This window comes from Mauremys reevesii, linkage group 1, assembly GCF_016161935.1.
Source record: "Mauremys reevesii isolate NIE-2019 linkage group 1, ASM1616193v1, whole genome shotgun sequence".
NCBI lineage: Eukaryota > Metazoa > Chordata > Testudines > Geoemydidae > Mauremys > Mauremys reevesii.
The window spans coordinates 120,499,867-120,521,778 of record NC_052623.1 but is presented as its reverse complement, the minus strand read 5'-3'; the positions used below and the strand labels follow the sequence as shown (position 1 = coordinate 120,521,778).

General features: G+C 41.1%; 1 protein-coding gene and 1 long non-coding RNA gene across 5 annotated transcripts in view; one reads left to right on the top strand and one right to left on the bottom strand.

The window, feature by feature from the left end:
• Window positions 1-566: 566 nt before the first annotated feature.
• RFX8 (regulatory factor X8) overlaps window positions 567-21,912 on the bottom strand; it is a 44,168-nt gene continuing 22,822 nt past the window's right edge. The window contains exons 6-15 of one of the 4 annotated variants that reach the window (XM_039507216.1): window positions 16,448-16,558; window positions 16,284-16,361; window positions 15,441-15,554; window positions 14,600-14,750; window positions 12,195-12,253; window positions 9,786-9,942; window positions 7,944-8,038; window positions 6,843-6,957; window positions 4,531-4,823; window positions 567-1,012 (exon numbers count right to left, since the gene is read on the bottom strand). In XM_039507216.1, the coding sequence (XP_039363150.1) occupies window positions 998-1,012; window positions 4,531-4,823; window positions 6,843-6,957; window positions 7,944-8,038; window positions 9,786-9,942; window positions 12,195-12,253; window positions 14,600-14,750; window positions 15,441-15,554; window positions 16,284-16,361; window positions 16,448-16,558 (1,188 nt within the window). In that variant the 3' untranslated portion in view covers window positions 567-997. Of the gene's footprint in view, window positions 1,013-1,183; window positions 1,464-4,530; window positions 4,824-6,842; window positions 6,958-7,943; window positions 8,039-9,785; window positions 9,943-12,194; window positions 12,254-14,599; window positions 14,751-15,440; window positions 15,555-16,283; window positions 16,362-16,447; window positions 16,559-21,912 lie in introns of those variants that run through there. The other 3 variants (XM_039507210.1, XM_039507212.1, XM_039507211.1) reach the window with 3 other exon arrangements.
• On the top strand, window positions 3,174-20,069 carry LOC120387068. The gene is made up of 3 exons (XR_005590022.1): window positions 3,174-3,392; window positions 17,821-17,932; window positions 18,714-20,069. It is a non-coding gene; the product is annotated as an uncharacterized LOC120387068 (long non-coding RNA).

The window sequence follows — 21,912 nt, the reverse complement described above, 5'->3', positions numbered from 1 at the left end:
CTATTTATCAGACTCACAGATCTGCAATATTTCATCTTAATTTACAAGCACACCTGCAAAAATGGTGAAAATAGAAGATATTTTTAAACAATGGCACAAAGGCTTGCTTTTCTGACCCTCAATCCCCTTCTTTCCCCAACATATGTAAGATCTCCAGACTTTTAATCTCATCTCCACAACAGAATGAACCCCTATCCTTTTTCTCTAGCAAATAACCCCAACCTGACCCTTGGCAGGCTATCCGGACTGTCCTCCTCACTTCTGAGTTCCCTCCCCATGGCTGGGCTGAGAACCACTTGGAGGCATATGAAAGATAAGTGAGGATTTCCAAAAGCAGAAAGCGGGAATGTCAGGGGAGCGCTAATCAAGTAGCCTTCCCCTGCCTCCCAATTTCTTGTAGTAGTGAATTACATTCTACATAGTGGGATCAACTTCCTGTACTAATGCTTCTTAAAACTATTTGAAAGAGCTAATTCCCAAGTGTTGCCCACATCACAGCTAGTCAGTCTCCCAAAGCAAATGCTGGTGTGATATAAATTTAGTATCCTGTAGAAAACCACAAATTTTATACACATTTATTTCCAGTATCTCCCAATATTTTCTGTATAATTCTGCTTGTGTTGCGGTCAGACAGCAAATTGAGACAATTTTGTGTTGGACATATGGGAAAATCAATTACATATTATAGGACCTATTCTGTTTTAACTAATAACATTGTATGTGAGATACTGACTCCACAGTATTCTGCAGAAATGGAAAGTTCAGCAGGAATTTTTCCAAGATTCATGGCAACGCATATCCATGAATCTGAGATTAGAGCTGAGCTCTGTATAAATTGAGATACCTAGCATAATAGGATAGGTCAAAGACAAAATAGCAGCCTGAACTCTGGCGTCCATATTGTAGACACAAAGAAGAATTTTGATGGGGTTAATAGTCCATTCCATAGTTCCTGTTGACTTTCTTTGGCATTATGGTTTCAGGTAGGTTTTTAACATTATTGATGACAGAGCTATGAGAAACAGAGAAGAACAAAAACCAAGTAGGCAGGTACATTCCATGTTAGGATTTCTTATATATTTACTCAAATAAGCCAAACAGTTAAATACATGAAAACGTTAAATAAATAAATAAAATAATTAATAATAAATAAATAATACTTTAAAACAGTTCTGTAGCTAGTATTTACAGAAAAAAGCCCTTTCATTTCACAGAAAAATAAAACATTTTTCTTAAATCTATATTAAGCATACAGGTAAGTACAATAAATCCCCTGTAAACAATTCTTATAAGTCTGTTTGGATTTCCCTGTAACAAATGCTAGTGCAACGCTGCTGTGAATCACAGGTATGAATAATAAATCTCTGTCCATCTTTCAGAGTAACAAGTGCTTCCTTTCCAACTGGAAGATTTAGTTTAACTGAACTTTTAGTAGCTTTGTCTTCCAACATGACTTGGATGAGCTGCAAATAAAACATGGAAGTGTAAATATTATCACTGTGGAGAGATTATATACCTGCTCCTCCTGTTATTGAATAAAATGTCTTTTCTGTTATCTGTTTCAAGGGCCTGCTCCTGCAAACACTTATGTTTAGAAGAAGGATGATCCAGTGATTAGGGCACTAACTTAGGACATGGGAGACCCAGGAGTGAGTCCCTGCTCTGCCACAGCCTTCCTGTGTGACCCTGGGCAAGTCACTTAGCCTCTCTGTGCCTCAGTTTTCCCATCTGTAAAATAGGGATAATAGTATTTCCCTGCCTCACAGGTGTGTTGTAAATATAGCTACAATATAGACAGTGAAGTGCTTTGAGCTGTACTGATGCAAAGCACTGTATAAGAATTAGGTATTATGATGCCTGTGAATAACTTTATGCACATGATTAGTGTTGCTGAATTCAGTGAGATTATTCATATGCATAGGTGCTTGCAGGATTCTGCCCCCAATTTTTTTACCTTTTCATTTAATTAAGTCTCCTCATAATGTGGGATCTGTTTAACAGAATCACCAGACTAGCCTTTAGTATAATAATATATAATTGTATATACCCTGTCATATCCCTCTTATTCTTCTCTTTTTCAAAATAAGTAACCTCGGTCCTTTCAATCTTTGCTCCTGTGGCATACCTCGTTAGGGTGAAATCTTGGTCTCATTAAAGTCAATAGGACTCATACCATTGATTTCTTTGGGGCCACAGATTTACTCTGCCTCTAATCATTTTAATTAACACATTTATATCCTTTTTGATAGAGTATTTGAGATGAGGACACACCATTGATTTCTATAATGCAGTTAATTATTTCCTTATTTTTTCTATCCATTTAACAAATCAAAACATTTGATTTGCTTATTTGCCGTTGTTGTCCATTGAGGTTATAAGATACCTAGGTCTCTTTCCTGTGATTTACAGTGTATTGTATGTAATGTAGGTGTAGAACTGACTACAGCACAGTGCTCTGCAGATAAACCTACTGCAGGTGTGCAGCTGAATGGGATTTTAATTTGGTAACAGGTAAACAGAGAAAGCATAGTGTGTGTAGGCTGGGGTTTTATGGATGAATGAACATTACTCATGATGAGGGAAAGACAGTGCAAGCTCTGTAATAAGCAACTTGATATTTACCCATTTTCCAGATGATTATTATAAATGATGATGTTTATGTATTCAGAACTGTGCTGTGCCTTTCAAAATAGCAAGTAAAAACATGGTCCCTATGCCAAAAATTGTAGTCTTCTACATTCAGCAAGTGAGGGTCATAAACAGATAGAGATGGGAGGGAGGAGGAAGGACAAGGGTGATAATAATATTACAGAGTTACTCAGTAAGATATCTTTTTTCTCCTGCTGATGATAGCTCATCTCAACTGACTGGCCTCTTACAGTTGGTATGGCTATTTCCACCTTTTCATGTTCTCTGTATGTATAAATATCTTCTTGCTGTATGTTCTAGTCTATGCATCCGATGAAGTGGGCTGTAGCCCACAAAAGCTTATGTTCAAATAAATTTGTTAGTCTCTAAGGGGCCACAGGTACTCCTGTTCTTTTTGAAGATACAGACTAACACGGCTGCTGCTCTGAAATCAATAAGACATAGGCACATATTGATGGTTCTGATTCAAGGGTTTTTATTTATGACTATTATTCCTAATCCTCCCTCTCATTTCTTGTAGGCTTCACAGAAGAACTGTGTTTTCAGCAGTGACTTCAAGAAGATCAGGGTGGAAGTGTGACAAACAGGTTTTCCAAGCATAACAGGCTGCTTGGAAGAAAGCATGGAGATGCCTGTGAGAGAAGAAGATGAAGAATATGGAGACTGGTGTTGGCAGAGCAGAAGGGGAAGAAGGGAAAGGCAGAAGGAGACCAGCTCAGAGATATTTGCAGAGGCTGCATAAGGTAGGGGTTTGTGTGCAAAGGTAAGAAATTTACCCTTGATATACAGAGGAACAGGAAACCAGGCAAGTGACCCACACTGGGGGTGATATAGTTGAAGGGATGGGAGAGGGAGGTGATTTTGGCAGCAGCACTTTGGACAGACAGGAGAGATGGAGGAGTTTCATGAAGACAAGGAGAAGACACGGTTATGTCAAGAAATCTGGCTGTCCCAGAGACACGAGGTCCAGCATCACCCACCATTATGCAGCTCCCCATTATCAGTTGACTCCTCCTACGACCTTCTTGGGGTGGAGCTCTATAAGCTCCAGCTCTCTTGTAGTTTCTTCAACAATCGCAGTAATGAACACAGCACCAGCAGCACCTTTACAGACCCTGTTTCTCCTGGTCCAGTGATACCAAAACCTGCATTCTAAAGTGATTTATTTTTTGAGGGAGTAGTAGAGTTGGGGTGACGAAAGAGGGATGAGGGAGGTATGCGAAAGGAGGAGCAGAGGGGGAGAATGCAGGAAAATGGAGAGTAGAGTGGTTTAGGGGAAAGGCATAGGGAAGGAGAAGGACAAAGTAGAGGGAGAAGGTAAGGATCAGGAGGTTGAAGGTGGGAAGCATAATGGGGCTGGGCAGATGAGTGGGGCTGCTAGTAGAGATGGGATACCTGGGTTGTGTGGTGTTCTGCTGAAGCTGACAGAATGCAGGTTCTGATGCCACTCTGAGGCCACGCCGATGCTCACTTGTGGCACTGAATGTGCTGACTGAAAGAAGCAGTGGCCCTGACCCCAATTCAGTACCTTTCCACTTTTGTCACTGAAGACGTGTATAAGGTGGTAAATCTTGGGAGATAAGGTTGGCAGCAAAGGAACTGGAGTGGGGTCAGGGTACAACTCCTTATAATATAACTTTAGGTCTGAATCTTAGTGCAATTAACATGTGTCCAGTTCCATTAGATGCTGCTTTCTAGAAAGATTTAAGATGTATGCTGCCAATATATGAAGAAGAAATCTGAAAACTCTTACATATGTACAATATTATTTATATTACTCTTAGATGTTCAATACACATCCACGCACGCCATCATCTCTTGCAGTTGGGTTTTGAAAATTAATTCTATTTTATTGTTAAACAAATGTATTGTTACTTTTACCTTGTTGCCTGTGGCTGAGTCTACCAGACAGCTCAGGACCTTGAGAATAATGCCGTTTAGATTAACATCACTCTGGCTCTGTGTCAGAGTTACCCGAGTTGGCTCTGGGGCTCTGGCTCGAAACTGCTCAGCAGAAAAATTGTCCCAAAGGTGAGCAGGTTCATGAGCTAGCTGGATAGGTGAATCATTTTGCTGCATGTCTGAGAGAGTTCCATCTCCTTCCTCCTCTATATGGGATTGGAGAATGTGAATAACATATTCCAAAAGTAGCAAATTAAACAAATGCCAGGATCCTAGGTTTAAACAGCAACAAAAGTCACTTGCAACATCATCACTTTTAGAGTTTCATATAAATACTCTACCTAACCAGGTACATCTTCCTTTGTAAACCACATGATGTCATTACATTAATAGGATTTGGAGCATAGTACTCACCGAATAAGAACTCTTGAACTATGTGTGCCTGCTCACCAACATGCAGGCAGAATATGCACTAAGTACAGATTTTAAATATGGACTAAAGGGGATCCCCCTTATTTTAACAATATGGGACAGTGTGGTTGTCCATCTCCCTTCTTTTGCAAGGCTTAACAACTTCCCATCATCTATGTTGCCTTGCTCACACTGAGTAATAATTCCAGTCCTCCCCAAACAAAAAATCCTACTGATTGCATATAGTTTGAGGCTCGCTGAAAAGCCTAACTTGGAGCCTGCGCCAAAGCCCATGGAAAGACCCTCGTTGATTTCACTGGACTGTAAACCCATTCAGCAAAGACCAAGTCTTCTTCCGTGGCTTGTTCCGCACCAAGCACATTGCTGGCACTAAATAAGCAATTAATAAGAATCTTAACAAAGAATGAACACTTTACATGGGCGTAAACTAGGAAGGATCTTCAGTTAAGGTGCTGTGCCTAGGAACTTGTTAATTTTTAATTGAAAAACTGCCTCTGCTCTTATTGGATTATGTTCTAGGAACAAAAAATGTAGGCTTCACTTACAGGATACCTGGGAAGCAATGACTCTGAAAAACTTGGGGGTCATGGTGGATAGTCAGCTGAACTTCAGTTCTCAGTGCAATGCTGTGGCCAAAAGGGCTAATAATGTGATCCTTGGATGTATAAACAGGGGAATATCAAGGAGGAGTAGGGATGTTATATTACCTCTGTATTTGGCACTGGTGCAACTGCTACTGGATTAGTGTGTCCACTTTTGGTGTCCCCGCTTCAAGAAGGATGTTAAAAAACTGGAGAGAGTTCACAGAGGGGCCACAAGAATGATTAAAGGATTGGAAAACATTCCTTATTGTGAGAGACTCAATCTACTTAGCTTAACAAACAGAAGATTAAAAAATGATTAGATCACAGTCTAGAGCAGGAATCGGCAACCTTTGGCACGCGGCCCACCAGGGTAAGCACCCTGGCAGGCCAGACCAGTTTGTTTACCTGCCAAGTCCACAGATTCGGCTGATCGCAGCTCCCGCTGGCCACGGTTTGCCGCTGCAGGCCAATGAGGGCTGCAGGAAGCGGTGCGGGCCAAAGGTTGCTGATCCCTGGTCAGAGGTACCGATGTGGGAAACAGAAATTGGATAATAGAGGGCTCTTCTATCTAGCAGGCAAAGGTATAACAAAATCCAATTACTGAAAGTTGAGGCTACACAAATTCAGACTAGAAATAAGGTGCAAATTTGTGAGTGAGTGTAATTAACCACTGGAACAATTTACCAAGTGTTGTGATGGATTCTCCATGACTGGAAATTTCTAAATCAAGACTGGATGTTTTTCTAAAAGATATACTCTAGTTCAATCACAGCTATTCAACTCGAAGCAGAAATTAATTTAGGGAAGTGTGTGGTGATGTCTTATGCAGATAGTCAGACTGGGCGAGCACAGTAGTCCCTTCTGGCCTTAAAAAAAATCTGTGAATAAGGCAGGTAACCATTTTTTCTTCTTTGAGATGGTCTCTGCATATTTCCACTTGTAGAAGTGTAGTTGTCGGTGCAATCCCCAGGAGGATGGGCTAAGGAGTTTTAATTAAACAAGAATTGCAGAACTGCCCTCCTGAAGCAAATATCAGATCTCGATAGCAAGTCAAGAGAATAGTTAAAGACCTCTCAGTGCTTCTCTTCTTCATCTTTCCCTTATGCCTGAAGGCAACTGAGACCAGACCTTGAAGTGTCCTGAAAGTAAGGGCCTGCTGGAGGTTTAGGAGTCAATGCCAATGAGAGATTGCCACTGACTTTTCTGACACAAAGGGGACAAAGATCTGGGCCTATGTTCATTGCAGCATGGAGCACGAAAAAAGCTCTTACTTACCAAAACTGTCTGTATGGCACAGTGTCATAGCCTTGCTTACTGCAGTTAAGAGGAAGTTCCATTTCAGTTGGAAGTTAGCTGCTAATTTTCTAAACTCTTCTTTATTCTTGCTTGGCTGTAAATAGACAATGACTTGACTCATGATGAGGTCAAATAAAGAATGTACATGTAGTACTGAAGACTTCACAAGCAATTTGTATACAGAAATAAAAACAGTACAAGCAGTCTGAGATCCTCTGAGGGAAGATGCTATAGAAGTTCAAAGTACTATTATTACTTTTAAAAAAATCACAGCAGGAACTAACAAGGAATAATTAATTAACAGGGCGTACAGCTTCCCCTGCTCCTTCGAAGGAGAAAAAAAAAGTACATAACTCCATTTAAATTTACATGATTGTCCCATCTAGCCCAAACTACCAGCACCACTGCAGCTACTGATAATTCTCATCTACCACTGGAGGAAATACTGAAAGGCTGGTGAGGCAAGGGAAGACGTATGCACAGTATTAAGATAGTTACATCTATTTCCATAGGCACAGCTATTTCAGTAGGAAAAGCCACTTTTCTACCAGCTGCTCAGATTTTAGCATCTCCTAAATCATGAAGCATAGTTCTCAGTCTTATCTGCCTTTTCTTATAGCTTTTAGGTTATAAAGGAAGGTAATGTGTCATGGATATGAAGTTAGACTTGCATTCCCAGCTGTGTGATTATACAAGATGCATGCAAAGATGGAATTTTTGTCTGACAATTGCTTTCTTCTTTTACATAATTTATGTAATATTGGTAATCTAGTCTGAGTATTGGTATGTAATACCACTGCTGCAAACTACTGACAAGCAGGATAACAACTGACTTGACTGTAACATGAAAGACAAACATATGATAAATGGTGTGATTTTGCCAGAAGCTGGGAATGGGTGACAGGGAATGGATCACTTGATGATTACCTGTTCTGTTCATTCCCTCTGGGGCACCTGGCATTGGACACTGTCGGAAGACAGGATACTGAGCTAGATGGACCTTTGGTCTGACTCGATAGGGCCATTCTTATGTTCTTATGAGTGTTTTTTTCTTTTTTAAATAATGAGTTAATTTTGTACCTGAATGACAAAAGCCTGAAGATTTGAAGATATACAGTTCAGGAAAACCCTAACATCTGTGGAAGTATCCAGCAAGGAAATCAAGTTATTCAAGCCTATAAAATATAAAAGGAATATGCATTGCTTGCAGCATTTGGTTTACACTTCTCTTTAGCAGTAATGTAAAAAAACAACAACATTAAACTGCTTATAACATATAATTAATACATTTTGGACCAGATTTTGACACCCCATTAATGCAGGGTGGCACCTAACTCTGAAATTAATTCCATTCTGTTCAGGTTCATGTCCTTTTCCATCACTGTAATACATGACTACTCACTATGAGTAAGGGTGGCAGGTTCTGGCCCTCTAAGAATAGAGGTTATTTCAAATGTGAAAGGAGAATGGAGGGACTGAGCTTGTAAACACTATCAGATTATTAATTTAAGTTTTCACTTGATTCACAAAGCTGTCTTTTTCACCTGCTGATGTGGAGACAATTGCTTTCAAATGATAAAAGGAGTTTCTGAAATTTTGCTGAGAAATCAAAAATTTAGCCACCGTTGCCCAAACTCAGTTCAGATGTGGCAAAAGCAAAAGGTTTGAAAATTAACATACTAAGCCAAATGCTATACTATGATCTACACCAAAGTCAATATTATTCTGTAACAAAAGTAAAGTTACTTTGGGTTTATACCAGTACAACTGAGAGTAGAATTTGTCCCTGTGTCTTCTTCCTTCAAGAAGGTTCAAGAACAATCAATAAATCCACTTCTGTAAAAATAAGGTACTCACTAATTCTAGTAGCAATAATACTTTGCATTTACAAAGTGTTTTGGATTTTTAAAGCATTATATAAGCATAATCTAATTAGTTCTCACAAATACTCTGTGAACTAGGAAAAAGAATCACAGAGAGATGAAATGTCCAAATTCACATAGCAAGTCAGGGGCAGAACCAGGAACAAAACTCAAGATTTTCTTTTCCAGTCATATGTTCAGTCCAGTAGACCAAGTTGCCCATCTCTCACTAAGGATACGTCCACACTACCCGCCGGATTGGTGGGTAGTGATCGATTTATCAGGGGTCGATTTATCGCGTCTCACTGAGTTGATGGGGGAGCCGCGGCCGTCGATCCCACGCCGTGAGGATGGGAGGTAAGACGGTTTAAGATACGTCAACTTCAGCTACGCTATTGTCGTAGCTGAAGTTGTGTATCTTAGATCGATCCCCCCCCTCAGTGTAGACCAGGCCTAATTTAAATGGCAGCCATTACTCTAAGAATTAAACTTGTCATTATAGTCCTATCATTATTCATTATAATGGCAAATGTATTATGTCATTGCTCCATAGAAACGTTGCATTTTGTTGTTTATAAATGACATAGTATAAAGACACAGATTGCAAGGTCAATAACCTTTGTCCTGTTCATTGTACAATATTCAAATCTGTCCATTTGAATATAATGTAGTGTGATTTGATTAATAACACAGGATCATGCAAAATGTAGTTCTCCATTCTTTTTTATTAAAGACAACAATAAAACATAGATATACTCATTTGTCAACATTTTGCTCAAAGTACATTGTAATAATGACATAAAAATGCTGCTGCTGCTACAGAAAGCTGTAAGACAGAACCATAACTGAAAGCTTATCATTCTTATCCTTTAATGCGTAGGGGATAATGTTATATGCACCAATCTCAATTGTACTGGACCTGTTCCAATAATTAGTGTTATAGCAAGACTACGCTTCCAATTAGGACAGATCATGAATAAACAAACCTGGGGAAATGCTAAAGCTTAAATAACATGTGAGCCAAGTGCTTCAATGAATAGAAAAGATATAAAAATATTACATTTGAGTTCCATGTCACTTTCCATTTCATCCATATTTCTAAACTTATTTTGCAAGGGGTTTCCAGGAATGTCCACAATTCCCTGGTTGATGATGGCATTCAAGTCTGATTTTAAAATAGTAACTCTGCTGCTGTTGTTCAAGACTATTCTCATTGTCTATAGATAAAGAAAAAAAGGAAGTACCTTTAATTTTGTTAAACCCTTCTCTGTCAAAAAGTACTCCTTGTTCAGTGTCAAGTTAGAACACGGAGTTTAATGACATTACACAAACAGTCTAGTCCCCAAAACACTAGTTAGGCACATTTCAAATTTTCCTCACAGAATGTTCAGCAATTGATGATCTACTTCGCAACTATATTCTGTATTCTTGAGCAAGTGGAGCAGACAATATTGACCAATATAAAATAAACTGGCCTGGTGAATTTTCAGTATGTGAGCCTGTTGCTCTTATATCAAAGAATATTGTAGTCTTATAAAGACTGAAGAATGAAAAGGTGTATCAGGACTAACTTTTCCTCAATGGCAATGGACATTGATGTGTGTGTCTCAATTAAATTCACAGGCAGTTTTTCACATCCTGCTCAGAAAATATAACAGCAGCCCTATCTTTGAGATCTGAAATGTAAAATTGACAGTGACAAAACAAGCCCAGTAAATCTAAATAAACAAATTTTGAATTAATGGGAGTTGTAGGCACCCGAGTCTTGCACTCGTTCTCTAAGGTGCATAAGAAATAGTGATTAGGGATGTGTGGGCCTGACCTTTTTGAGGTATTCAGCACCCTTAAGGCATGCTGCAGTCAGTGGCAGTTGAGAATGCTTGTCCCCTCACGGGACAGGCCTGGTGTGTGTGGAAAGGGGCAATTTGGTTTTTAAAAATGTTTGATCTATTTTTAGTTTTTTAAATTGTGTCTTTTTTATTTTGCTGCTGATATGGTTTTCAATAAATTAAATGAAAGGCCAGACTTAGGTAGAGGCAGCTCTGACTCCCCTTGCACTGGAGGGGTGGGGGCAGGGTGAAGAGGTGGGTAGTAGTATTTTGACTCACCTTTGTTGGTCTGCATATTGGAGACACCACCCATTTTCTTCCTCCTCCCTGCCCACTCCTTGCCTATCTGCTTGGGGTAGAGTAAGCAAATGTGCAGTACTCTTTATCCCTCCAAATCTAGACCCAATGCAAAGGAGGGGAGAGAAGTGCAGCCCACCTTGCGATCTAGCCATAAATAAATACAATTTGTTATAAAATATACAACACACTAGTTATGAGGTTAAAAAGCCAGCTCCTTGCTGAAATTTTTCTTGTCATTTTATTTAGGAAGAATAGCACTGTGGGGCCAACAAGGAGTGGGAGACACACACTGTCATTGATCTTATACAGGGGTCGGCAACCTCTGGCACGCAGCTCACCAGGGTAAGCACCCTGGTGGGCCGGGCCTGTTTGTTTACCTGCCATGTTCCAGGCCATTGGGGGTGGCGGGAAGCCGCAGCCAGCACATCCCTCGTCCGTGCTGCTTTCTGCCACCCACATTGGCCTGGGACGGCGAACCATGGCCAGTGGGAGCCGTGATTGGCTGAACCTGCCGACGCGGCAGGTAAACAAACTGGCCCGTCCCTCCAGGGTGCTTACCCTGGCGAGCCACGTGCCAAAGGTTGCTGACCCCTGATCTTATATTTCCAGTTTTAGACCAAGATCATCCCTCCTGTGACAAAACCCATCGAAGGTGACCCTGCGGAGGAAAGATGAGTGAAAGCAAGCTTGCAGAGATCCTTGCTGATTGTCCTATTGGGGATGGAGTGGTGAGGATGGCTTATCCCAGTGGAAAAGGGCACAGGCATGTCTCCACACCTGACTGATCCCCAGGGATCCATGCAAAGGCCTTGTGTCTCTGAAACAGTTTGAACTCTATCTTGAACTCCTCCTCCTCCTCAGCTCCCTGCTAGTGTGGCTTCATTACAGCTGTGGTACCAGGAATTGCCCCAGGCATGATGGCTTCAGCACCCTGAAATGGGGGGAGGAGGAGTACTAAATGCAACCTATTATGTAACAACTCCAGGCTGTATCATCTACTGGGATTTGAGGGAGGACAATGTGCAGCCACCATCCTGTACAAGTTTGGCTAGTCTCCACTGATTCCCCCAGCATGGATCCTGACTTTATTTGAGAGGCTTCTGCAGGATCCAGAGTGGTAAACAGTGCAAAAGAGAGTGCTCTCCGTGTGTGGACCTAGGAGGTATGATTTGTCCCCCAATCATGGCTTGTAGCAATGCACAAACATAAGAAATGTTTTGTTATATTACAAAAAGAGTGTGTAAAATACATAACCAAAAATTAGGTCAGGCTTATTACGTGGGAGGTGTTCAAGCCTTGCGCTTTATGGGTTCTGGTTTAAAAAAGTACATAAAACATACCTTTGCCATATTAGAAAGATACGTCTTTCTTCTTAGTCTTTTTACAAACACAGTAACTTCTGTTAAGGAGGAAGAGGCAGGTGTTTCTTATCATTGGCATTTTAAATTCTAAAGCACATTTATGAAGACAGATTTTATTATAATTTAGAAAATGGGCCTCTGAGGGAGCAATGTGAAAGGCTGAGGGCTTAATCCTGCAAGGTATTTAGTGCCTTGATTTCAAAGACAGTTGAGGTGTACTCAGCATCTTGTAGGATTCAGCCCTATCATTCTAAAGCTTGCAGTTAGCAGACAATTGGGTCTGTCCCTATAAAATTGGGACATTTGGTCACCCTACTAGGAGCTGTGAGGGAATGGAGCATGCTCAGTGAGAGATTTTAGCTGATAATCTCTCGTAAATCTAGTAAGCATGTGCAAACTGAAATTTTTCAAAGATCATAACTTGGCCAAATTTGGGCTGATTTTCACAGGGACAGCATAAGGCACATCCCTGACACAAAGACTCCTCCTCCCTCTTGGTCAAATTTCAAGGCATGATGAGGGCGCTAGAGTATTTCAGAGATTTACCTCTACTCCAGTCATGTCTCCTTCTGTCCAAATTAAAATCTCAGCCTGTCTCTCAGATATCGTCTTGTGGATGTCTAGCCATCAGCCATCAAGCTTAACATGGCAAAAAAGAGCTCCTAATCCTCCACCCAAACCCTTCCCATTATCTCTTTTCTCAATCACTGGCAACACGACCATCTTCTCTGCCACTCAGTCCAGTAACCTGGGTGTTATCTTCAACTCAGACCTCTTCCTAGGTCCTCACATCCAGGCTATGTCTAAGTCTTGCAGATTCTTTCTGCATAATACCTCTAAGATACAGCCTTTCCTATCCATCCACACAGCTAAAACTCATGTCCAAGCTCTCATCTCGCATCTCAATTACTGCAGCATCATCTTCCCTCGCCCTTGCCCTGTTGCTATTCATTCAGAAGCGGCTGCAAAGATCATTCTCCTAGGCTTTGAGTATGTCACCCCTCTCTTTGCATCCCTTCACTGGCTCCCTCTCCACTATCGTATAAAACATACACCATTTCTCTTCAATTTCAAGGCCCTTCATGACCTATCTCCACCCTACCTAACATCTCTCATTCAGTAATGAAAAGTTGACTCCCAACTCTGATCAGCCCATGGTGTCAGCCATCATCACCCACTTCTTAAAATTTTCTAACAAACACCTGTATGCTTTCTGCCATGCTGCCCCTCATGCTTGGGAGAAGTTCCCTATAAACATCCACAAAGCGACCTCATTATCCACCTTCAAAATCCTCCTTAAAACTGTACTTTGCTGTGAGGCCTACAAAAAATTGACAACAGTTAGGCTGCCAGTGTGCTGAGACCACTGCCTATCATGCTGGTTGTTTCCTTGTACTGCCCCATCTGTCTGTCTGTATCCATCTGTTGTCTCTGGTCTTAGATTGCAAGCTCTTTGGGGCAGAGACTGTCTTTTTGTTCCGTGTTTGCACAGCACCTAGCACAATGGGGCTCTGGTACATGTCTGGGCTCCCAGGTGCTGTGATGTTGATGATGATGATGACTGATAATAGTAATAATAATAATAATAAAGAAAATGCTTCAGATTTTTTAACATAGGCAAAACAACATATTTTCTCTTAGCCTCGTTCTCATAAATGACTGAACTGTTCCCCCTGAAATTTTCCAAGAAAATTCAGTTGGAGGCAGTCACCTAACATGGAAAATTTCAACCCAAATTTTTAAACTTTAGCAAAGTTATAAGAAACTGAAAACAGGGTCTCATAATGGGAAGTGTTGGGCAACCTTAATAATAGATGATGCTACCAACTCTGCATATAATTTCATAAATGAATAGGAATTTTGAAGTTTGTTACAGCTTACAAAATGGTATCACTATTTATCTGTTGTTTGTAAAGTTGCACTCAGTAATTGAGTTTGTTTACCAAAATGCTGGTGATATACTATAACTTTAGGATAGACCTTGCTGTCAGTTTCAGCTATTTCTAACTATGATCTACCGTCTCTGCATATTATTCATAATCATCGACACTGCCAAAGAGACCATGCCAAGGCACTGGTTTTCCAAAAAGTTTTATAAACACTCTTATTTAGCATGGTTTAGCATTGACTGGACATAATTTGGTTAAAACTGTTTTTACAAATTGTTTGAGACTACTTATTTTTTGTTGTAACCAAATTAATCCTCACAGGTATCAAAATCATGCCTCCCAAAAGTTTTTAAAATCATATTTTAAAAATGGTTTAGTAACAGTCTTCCTTCCACTGTAGGTGGAGCTTAAAAATAGATTTGTTATAAAGTTTTGAACAATTTCTATCCATCCATCTGTCCATCCTCTTATAATTTCTCTATTACTCATGAATACCTTTGATTTTGGACATTCGTAGTAAGAGTGGAAAATCTTCCAAAACAGTAAGCAGCCAGAGTTTAACATTTTTACTGAACAATCTGACTGACTTCAAATATTGTATAGTAACATCTTCCAGGAAGTCATCAAGCAGAATGCTCTCCATTTCCTGAAACAGAGGTTCATAGGGAAACTACATTATTTTTGGCTTGCTACAGATGCTTCTAGAATCATAAGACAAAAATATATGTATGGCCTAAATCTGCATAATACTAGGGCCTGTTCCTACTTCCACTAAAGTCAATGGCAAAACTCCCATTGATTTTAATGGCAATAGGAACAGATCCTAACTATAGAAGCCTAAATATTTCTTTATTTAGTTATCAAACATTATTATAATGGCCAGTTTCAGGTAAAAGGTAAATTTTTATGAATGAAGAACTATATGTTTCAATATGGAAGTTTCACTAAAAGTATATACTGCTGTCAAAGGAACAACATAGGTTTGGTGTTTTTTAAAAATGGCACCAATGCAATGTTCATTCTTCATCAGTCACATGCAACCTCATGTTAAAATAGCCCAAGGTCATAAAAGCAAATTCTACTGATGTAGGCTGGATCTTTTAAAAGAGCCTATGGAAATTCAGTGAGAGTTGGGTGTCAAACTCCAATGGGCTCATCCAAAAACCTCAGCCATAGAGTTTCAACATAGAGTACAAAGAACAGACTTAAGATTCAGGTGGTATTTCTGGGTGTAGATGCATAATAAACAACTGTGATTCTGTCTCAAATAGAATTACTGAAAAGATGTGAACAGATAGCAAAATAATTGCAATAAACAAATCTGTGTCTACAGTACCTTGAACAGCTGTCTATCATAGCATTTAAACAGTTGGCATATATCTGGCAGTGACATAAGCATTATTGTTTCAGGCTGCAAAGACTTCCAGAATGATGTGATAAGGTCTTCCACCTATTACACAAATTCCTTGGTTAATTTTCATTACATTTGCACTTGTGGAACGCTAAACTGAACGCAAACAACACAGCACTCCCCAGTGCAGCAGAGAGAGGAGCTCTGATGGAGTTGATAGTGGTTCCTTGGTTCTCATCCTGGCCCCATCCTAGCCCTAGTTCAGGCCCAGGTTAGAGCAGCCTGGGGGAGCCAGTTAAATCTTAAAAGGAAGAATCAAAATTGAAGAGAAAAGAAGCAGTAGCGTAAATATGGCCCCAGATATGGGGGTAACTGGCTGAATATGAACTAGGCCTTTCTCAAGAACAGTTCTGTAAATCACCCCCACAACCAACCCATGTTTAAACACAAATCAGCCAAAAACTAAGGCAAAGTTTGGTAGACAGAAATCTTGTTCTCCTCATAGTGTTCTGAGATCCGCCAAGCATTTTTTCCTCTTTCAGAAGTCAGCATCTGCCCTTTGCAAAGTATTTAAATTCAAACTCATTTTAAATTCAATGGGAGTTAGGCACCTAAATAGTTTGGCCTTTGGAACACATAAGTATGTTATGTTAATAAAGTATTCCAGAATGATTTAACTGAGTGCTCATTTTGCATATAATTAATCATCAGCTGACATAAAGAAAGTGAACTACATGGAAATAATTTTGTTATTGCAATCAGTTTTTGTCATCTAAATAAATCACTAATAATCATATTTACAGATATGTTGTTAAAACAATGGCATACCCTGTCAAGTTCTTTGTTCCTCAAGTTCTGTAAAACATCTTGACAGTAGTTACAATACTCATCAGCAAGCAATGCAACCTAGAGAATGCAAACAAAACAGAGTCTGCAAAACAATCACACAGGCCAAGAGCTAATTTTCTTGATTACTGAATGGCTAAACTTACTATTTTATATGAGTGTGTCTTTCCTAACTCTTGCTCCCAAGAAGAAAATCTCTTGAATTCAGGCACAGGGGATCCAAATTTGTCCTTCTCTGTCTGCAAATTGATACCAGACTGGAAACAATTTAAAGGCTTACTTTTTTAAACAATCACTTTCTTGGATTTTTAAATTTAAACAATAATAAAAGAACACACTTATCTTACTAACATTTCACATTATATTAAAGGCACTCAGGCCCAGATTTATAAAGGTATTTAGGCATTGCTGTGCTCAGCATCACAACACCTTACTGATTTAGGAGCCTGAATACCTTCAACAGTCAATAGGATTTAGATTCCCCAGTGCCTAAATTCCTTTTGAAAATGAGACTTGGGCTCCTAAACCAGTTAGGCATTGTGACACTGAGCAAAGTAACATCTACATACCTTTAAAAATCTGGGCCTTAGTGTGTTTATATGTTATATAAACAGTATTGTCAGCAACTCATCTATTTCTCCATGGGAATTCTTGTCCCAATACCTATTGTGACAGATGTGAGACCTTAGAAGTGCATGGAACTCAGGAACCTCTTAGTGCCAACCAGCAAGGAGGTGCAGAGGGATTACAGAGATCACTGGGACCTGACATGTACATTCTAGCTCACAAAAGAGGGTCATGTAAAGTCTCAAATAAAAGCCAGTGTCACACTGGCCATCAATAATTTTGTGAATTGTATATGTACATACCACGTAAGGAGCTGAAAATATGTTCTTAAAGTCTAGATAAAAATACTGGTCACCAGCAAAGGTGAAAAAACAGGTTTTCTGTCAGACAAGAGATGTATACCCATCTATCTGTTTACATGTAAACTGAATATCATTTCATTCACAATGGGTCTCCCATCACCAGTCTGAACTAAATGCAAATGAAGGATTATGGAGACTTCAGAAAGAAATTGACAGGAAGAGAAAAACAGCAGTGGGGAGAGAACCTTATCTGGTGGTACAGATCACAGGTTTTCTGGAGTATATATGGGGAGTGTGATGGGGTACACAAGTCTTGCACTGGACAACAAGGGGTTAAGGAGCTGCTCTGGCATTAGCCAGCCCTGCCCAGCCAGACCTGCAAGAGATTCACAGACTGGACGAGGAATTAAAAGGTAGCAGAACAGCTTACTTGGAGGCAGGCCAGGGAAGAAAAAGGACCTTCATCACCTTGCAGCTTCTGAAGAAAGGACTGAGGGAAGGCAGGATCTCTCCCATCCACAGCTGCCTGAAGGTCCCTCCCTGAGGCAAGAGAGGACTGGCTTCTGATAGACCCTGAGAGGGAGGCATTTCCCCCTCTCACCTATTACTAACCCATTGATTTGTGTTGATTCCCTGTATTTGGCTTATAGACTATCCCTGAAGGGGTGAGACTTGGAACTGACCTGGCCAGAGGCCCAGGCATGAGAAGAGAGGAAGAGAGTTATCATGCCATGCCTGGCCATGAAGAAGAGGTGCCAAGTGGTGAGCTGACCCCCTTCATGCTTTCCTGTAGAGACGCCGAACTTTGGACAATAGTGGGGTGGCAGGGAGTGGTCCAGAGAGGGCAGCCTTAAAGCGCTCATGAGTGTCAGACTCTTTTATTTCCTTCAGAGGGCCCTGTGCTGGAGTCTGGTGGAGTGGCAGGACCTGGGCTCCCCTAACAAAACCCTCTGTGCAGGTCAAAGGGCCTAAGTCTCTGACTACTAGGCAACACTCCCTATGACTGAAGATCATTACAGGGGGACACCCTTCACTGAGGAAATAAAAGGACAATGATTTTGCTTTATGAAAAAGGGATCTCAACCAGGCTTGGTTGAAAACATTGGGGAGAACTTTGGGTGAGATAAGCTTCTTTAGACAAGAGAGTAACCTGTTAAAGTTTAGTCTCTAGAAAGTTTATGATTTTGTTTGGTATGTAACCATTTATTTGCAATATTCTTACTCATTATTACTTGAGCAGCAGCTTAGGAGTCAGCAAATAGCTGAAAATAAGGGATTTTGAGTGGCAATCTGTTAGAGGAGAAGAGAGGCAGGCCCCAGGGCCGACCTGAGACCAAATGGCATCTCAGGTGAAGATCATCTTCAGCACTCCCGTCTCCCCTCCATTTGTTAAATTTTTGAATACCTGCCCTGAGCCCAGTGCCCCCAAGCCCAGTACCTCAGGAGTTTGCCTGGGTCGCCTGCCCCTAAATCCAGTTCTTGAGAGTTTGTTTGCTTGCTTGCTTTTTGCTTGCTTTTTTGTTTTTTGTTTGTTTGTTTTCAGTTTGCAGAGGCTTGTAGATGGCAGTGTGCTGTGAAAGAAGCAGAGCCTTTGACCACAGCAGAGCCCGGATTAGGGGGCCTATAAAGGCAGCCAAGCAGCCAGCCACAAGCATAGAAGGAAAGGCCCAGAAGCCAGCAAACAGAGCTGAAAACAGGGGAGTAGGAGTTTGGGCGAGGTAGTAAGTGGTGGTCTTTTTATTTTGTGTGTGGTGTATTTTTTTGGGGGAAAGGGGGTTTGTGGGTTTTTTTGGGTTGGATTTGTTTTTTTTGTTTTCCTTGACAGAAGCTTAGGAGGGAAGGATATGACAGTGACAGAGGCAGCAGTGGTAGTGACCCAAGAAATGGAAGAGACAATGAAGATGACTGGAATGTGGAAACTGTGTGATGTACATTATCCTGGAGAGGGTACCCAAAATGTGCTTTGCTTGTATGAAGGGCCACTTGATAAAGCTGATGGAAGAGAAGAGCTAAGGTTTGGAGACACAGACAAAAACAATGGTTGAGTTTCAACTGGAATTCGAGCAGAGAATGAAGGGAAGGCAAGAGGAGGCTGAAGGGAAAATTCAAGATTCACAGATGCAAGCTGGACTGGAGAACTGTGAGAGTAGACTGCTGGATGAGGAAAGTGGCCAGTGAAAGCATGGGACTATGAGAACCAGGCAGAGGGAAAGATCAGCTAGTGAAGGAGAAATAGAGCTCAGGAACAGGTTTGCTGAGTTGTACAATGAAGAGCACAGCAGGCTGCAACAGAAGGTGGGAGGACAAAGAAGAAGAGAAGAGTGGCTAGTCCTACAAGAAGAGGAGAACAGTAAATGCAGATTGCCAGGGTTTGGAGCCCCAGAAGGATAGGGGACAACTCGCATAAGATTGCAAGGAAGAGCAAAAAATAAGAGGACTTGCAGCCAGAAAGAACAGAATGAGGAATACAGAATGAGAGAATCACAACAATAGGGGACTCCCTATTAAGAAGAACAGACAGGCCTGTCACCAGAGATGATCTGGAAAACGGAAGGGTGTGCTGTCAGCTGGGAGCTAAAACATGGGATGTGGATCTGGGGCTGAAGAGAATCCTAATGAGAGCAGGGAAGAATCTACTGTCCTTCACATGGGAACAACTGATACCACTAGATTCTTGCTGGAACGCATCAAGAAAGATTATGCAAGGCTGGGTAAGACACTTTAAGAAATGGAGTCTCGGGTGATTTTGAGTGGGATTCTACCTGTCCCTAGAGGAGGAGAATGAAGGTGAGACAACAATATGATGATCAACCATTACGATGATAGCCAGGCAGTGGTGCTATAAGGAGGGCTTTGGGGTATTTGATCACTGGAAAGCATTCATGGACAGAAGACTATTCTCATGGGATGGACTCCACCTGAGTAGGGAGGGAAACAGACTTCTGGGATGGAGGTTGGCACAACTGATCAAAAGAACTTTCAAACTAGGTATCTGGGCGAGACAGCTGGGAGATGTTCATGTATTCTCCACACCTGATTGTAATACTGAATGGGAGGAAACTCAAGTAAGAAAGGATATAGCAATGGAGAAAGGAACAACAGAAGTAGGATAATGGACATCAAGAGGAAAGATAGTGCCGATACCAATGATAGGTCAGGTAGGTGATACTGACAGTATAATGACTGTACCGTGGGGGAGCTGCGTAGGGCACCAAAATGGCTAGGGATGGCCCTGTGTGCAGTGATACAGAATTCCCCCATGAGTACTAGGGCCTAACAACAAGAATTTTTGCTATAGGCTGGGGATGTATCAGTTGGAGGTGACAGCAGGAGAAAGACCTGTGTGTATTGGTTGATCTCAGGATGACTATGATCTGCCAACGTGATGTGGCTGTGAAAAAGGCTAATGAGTCCTAGGATGCATCAGGTATTTCCAGAAGACACAAGGAAGTGTTAATACCATTATACAAGGCACTAGTGAGACCTAATCTGGAATACTGCATGCAATTCTGGTCTCCCATGTTTAAGAAAGATTAATTCACACTAGTGCAGAGAAGGGCTACTCGGAAGATCAGAAAACCTGCCTTATGAGTGGAGACTCAAGGAGTTTGGCTTGTTTAGCCGAGCCAAATGAAAGCTGAGGGGATATATGATTGCTCTCTAAAATACAGTGGAGGGATAAATACCAGGGAGGGAGAGGAGTTAAAGTTGAGCACCAAAATTGACACAAGAACAAATGGATATAAATTGGCCATGAACAAGTTTAGGCTTGAAATTAGATGAAAGTTTCTAAACATCAGAGGAGTAAAATTCTAGAACGGCCTTTCAAGGGGAGCAGTGGGGGTAAAAAACCTAACTTGTTTCTTGATAAGTTTATGAAGGGGATGGTATGATGAGGTTGCCTACAATGACATGTGGCCCATCTGCGACTGCTAATAGCAAACATCCTCACTGGCCAGAGAGGGGACACAAGACAGGGAGGACTCTGAGTTACTACGGAGAATTCTTTCCCGGGAGTCTGGCTAGTGGGTCTGCCTATATGCTCAGGATCTAATTAAGCAGCAAAGAGTCCTGTGGCACCTTATAGACTAACAGACGTATTGGAGCATGAGCTTTCGTGGGTGAATACCCACTTAATTGATCACCATATTCTGTGTTGGGAAGGAATTTTTCCCCAGGTCAGATTAGCAGAAACCCTGTTTTGTTTTGTTTTGTTTTGGCCTCTGCAGCATGGGGCCTGGGTCACTTGCAGACTTAAACTGGAGTCAATGGTGGGTTCTCTGTAACCTGAAGTCTTTAAATCATGATTTGAGGACTTGGGTGAGGTTCTGCGGTCTGCAATGGGCAGGAGATCAGACTAGATGATGGTCCTTTCTGATCTTACAGTCTATAAAAGTGTATAGAATCTTTATTCTTTAATAATAAACTTATTCTTGTTTTCACTATAAATACATCTAAGTGCTGGGGTTAGGTAAAGTGATGATTCTATGTTGAATCTTTAAAGCTGGTGTGTACTGTTCCTTTGGAAACAGCTGGCCTGGTAATTGTGTGTGTGTTCAGTGGGTAAAGGGCTAGATACTGCAGGAAACACTTGGAGGACGCAGTGGTTGGTGGTGCCTGTCACTCCCTGCAGAGAGTGAGCAAGGCCCTCAGAGGCCTGGAAGGTAGGAAGTGTTTGTGATGCCAGAGGCTATTGGTTTCAGGGAGCTGATCCACAGCAGGCAAACACAAAACTGCTTCAT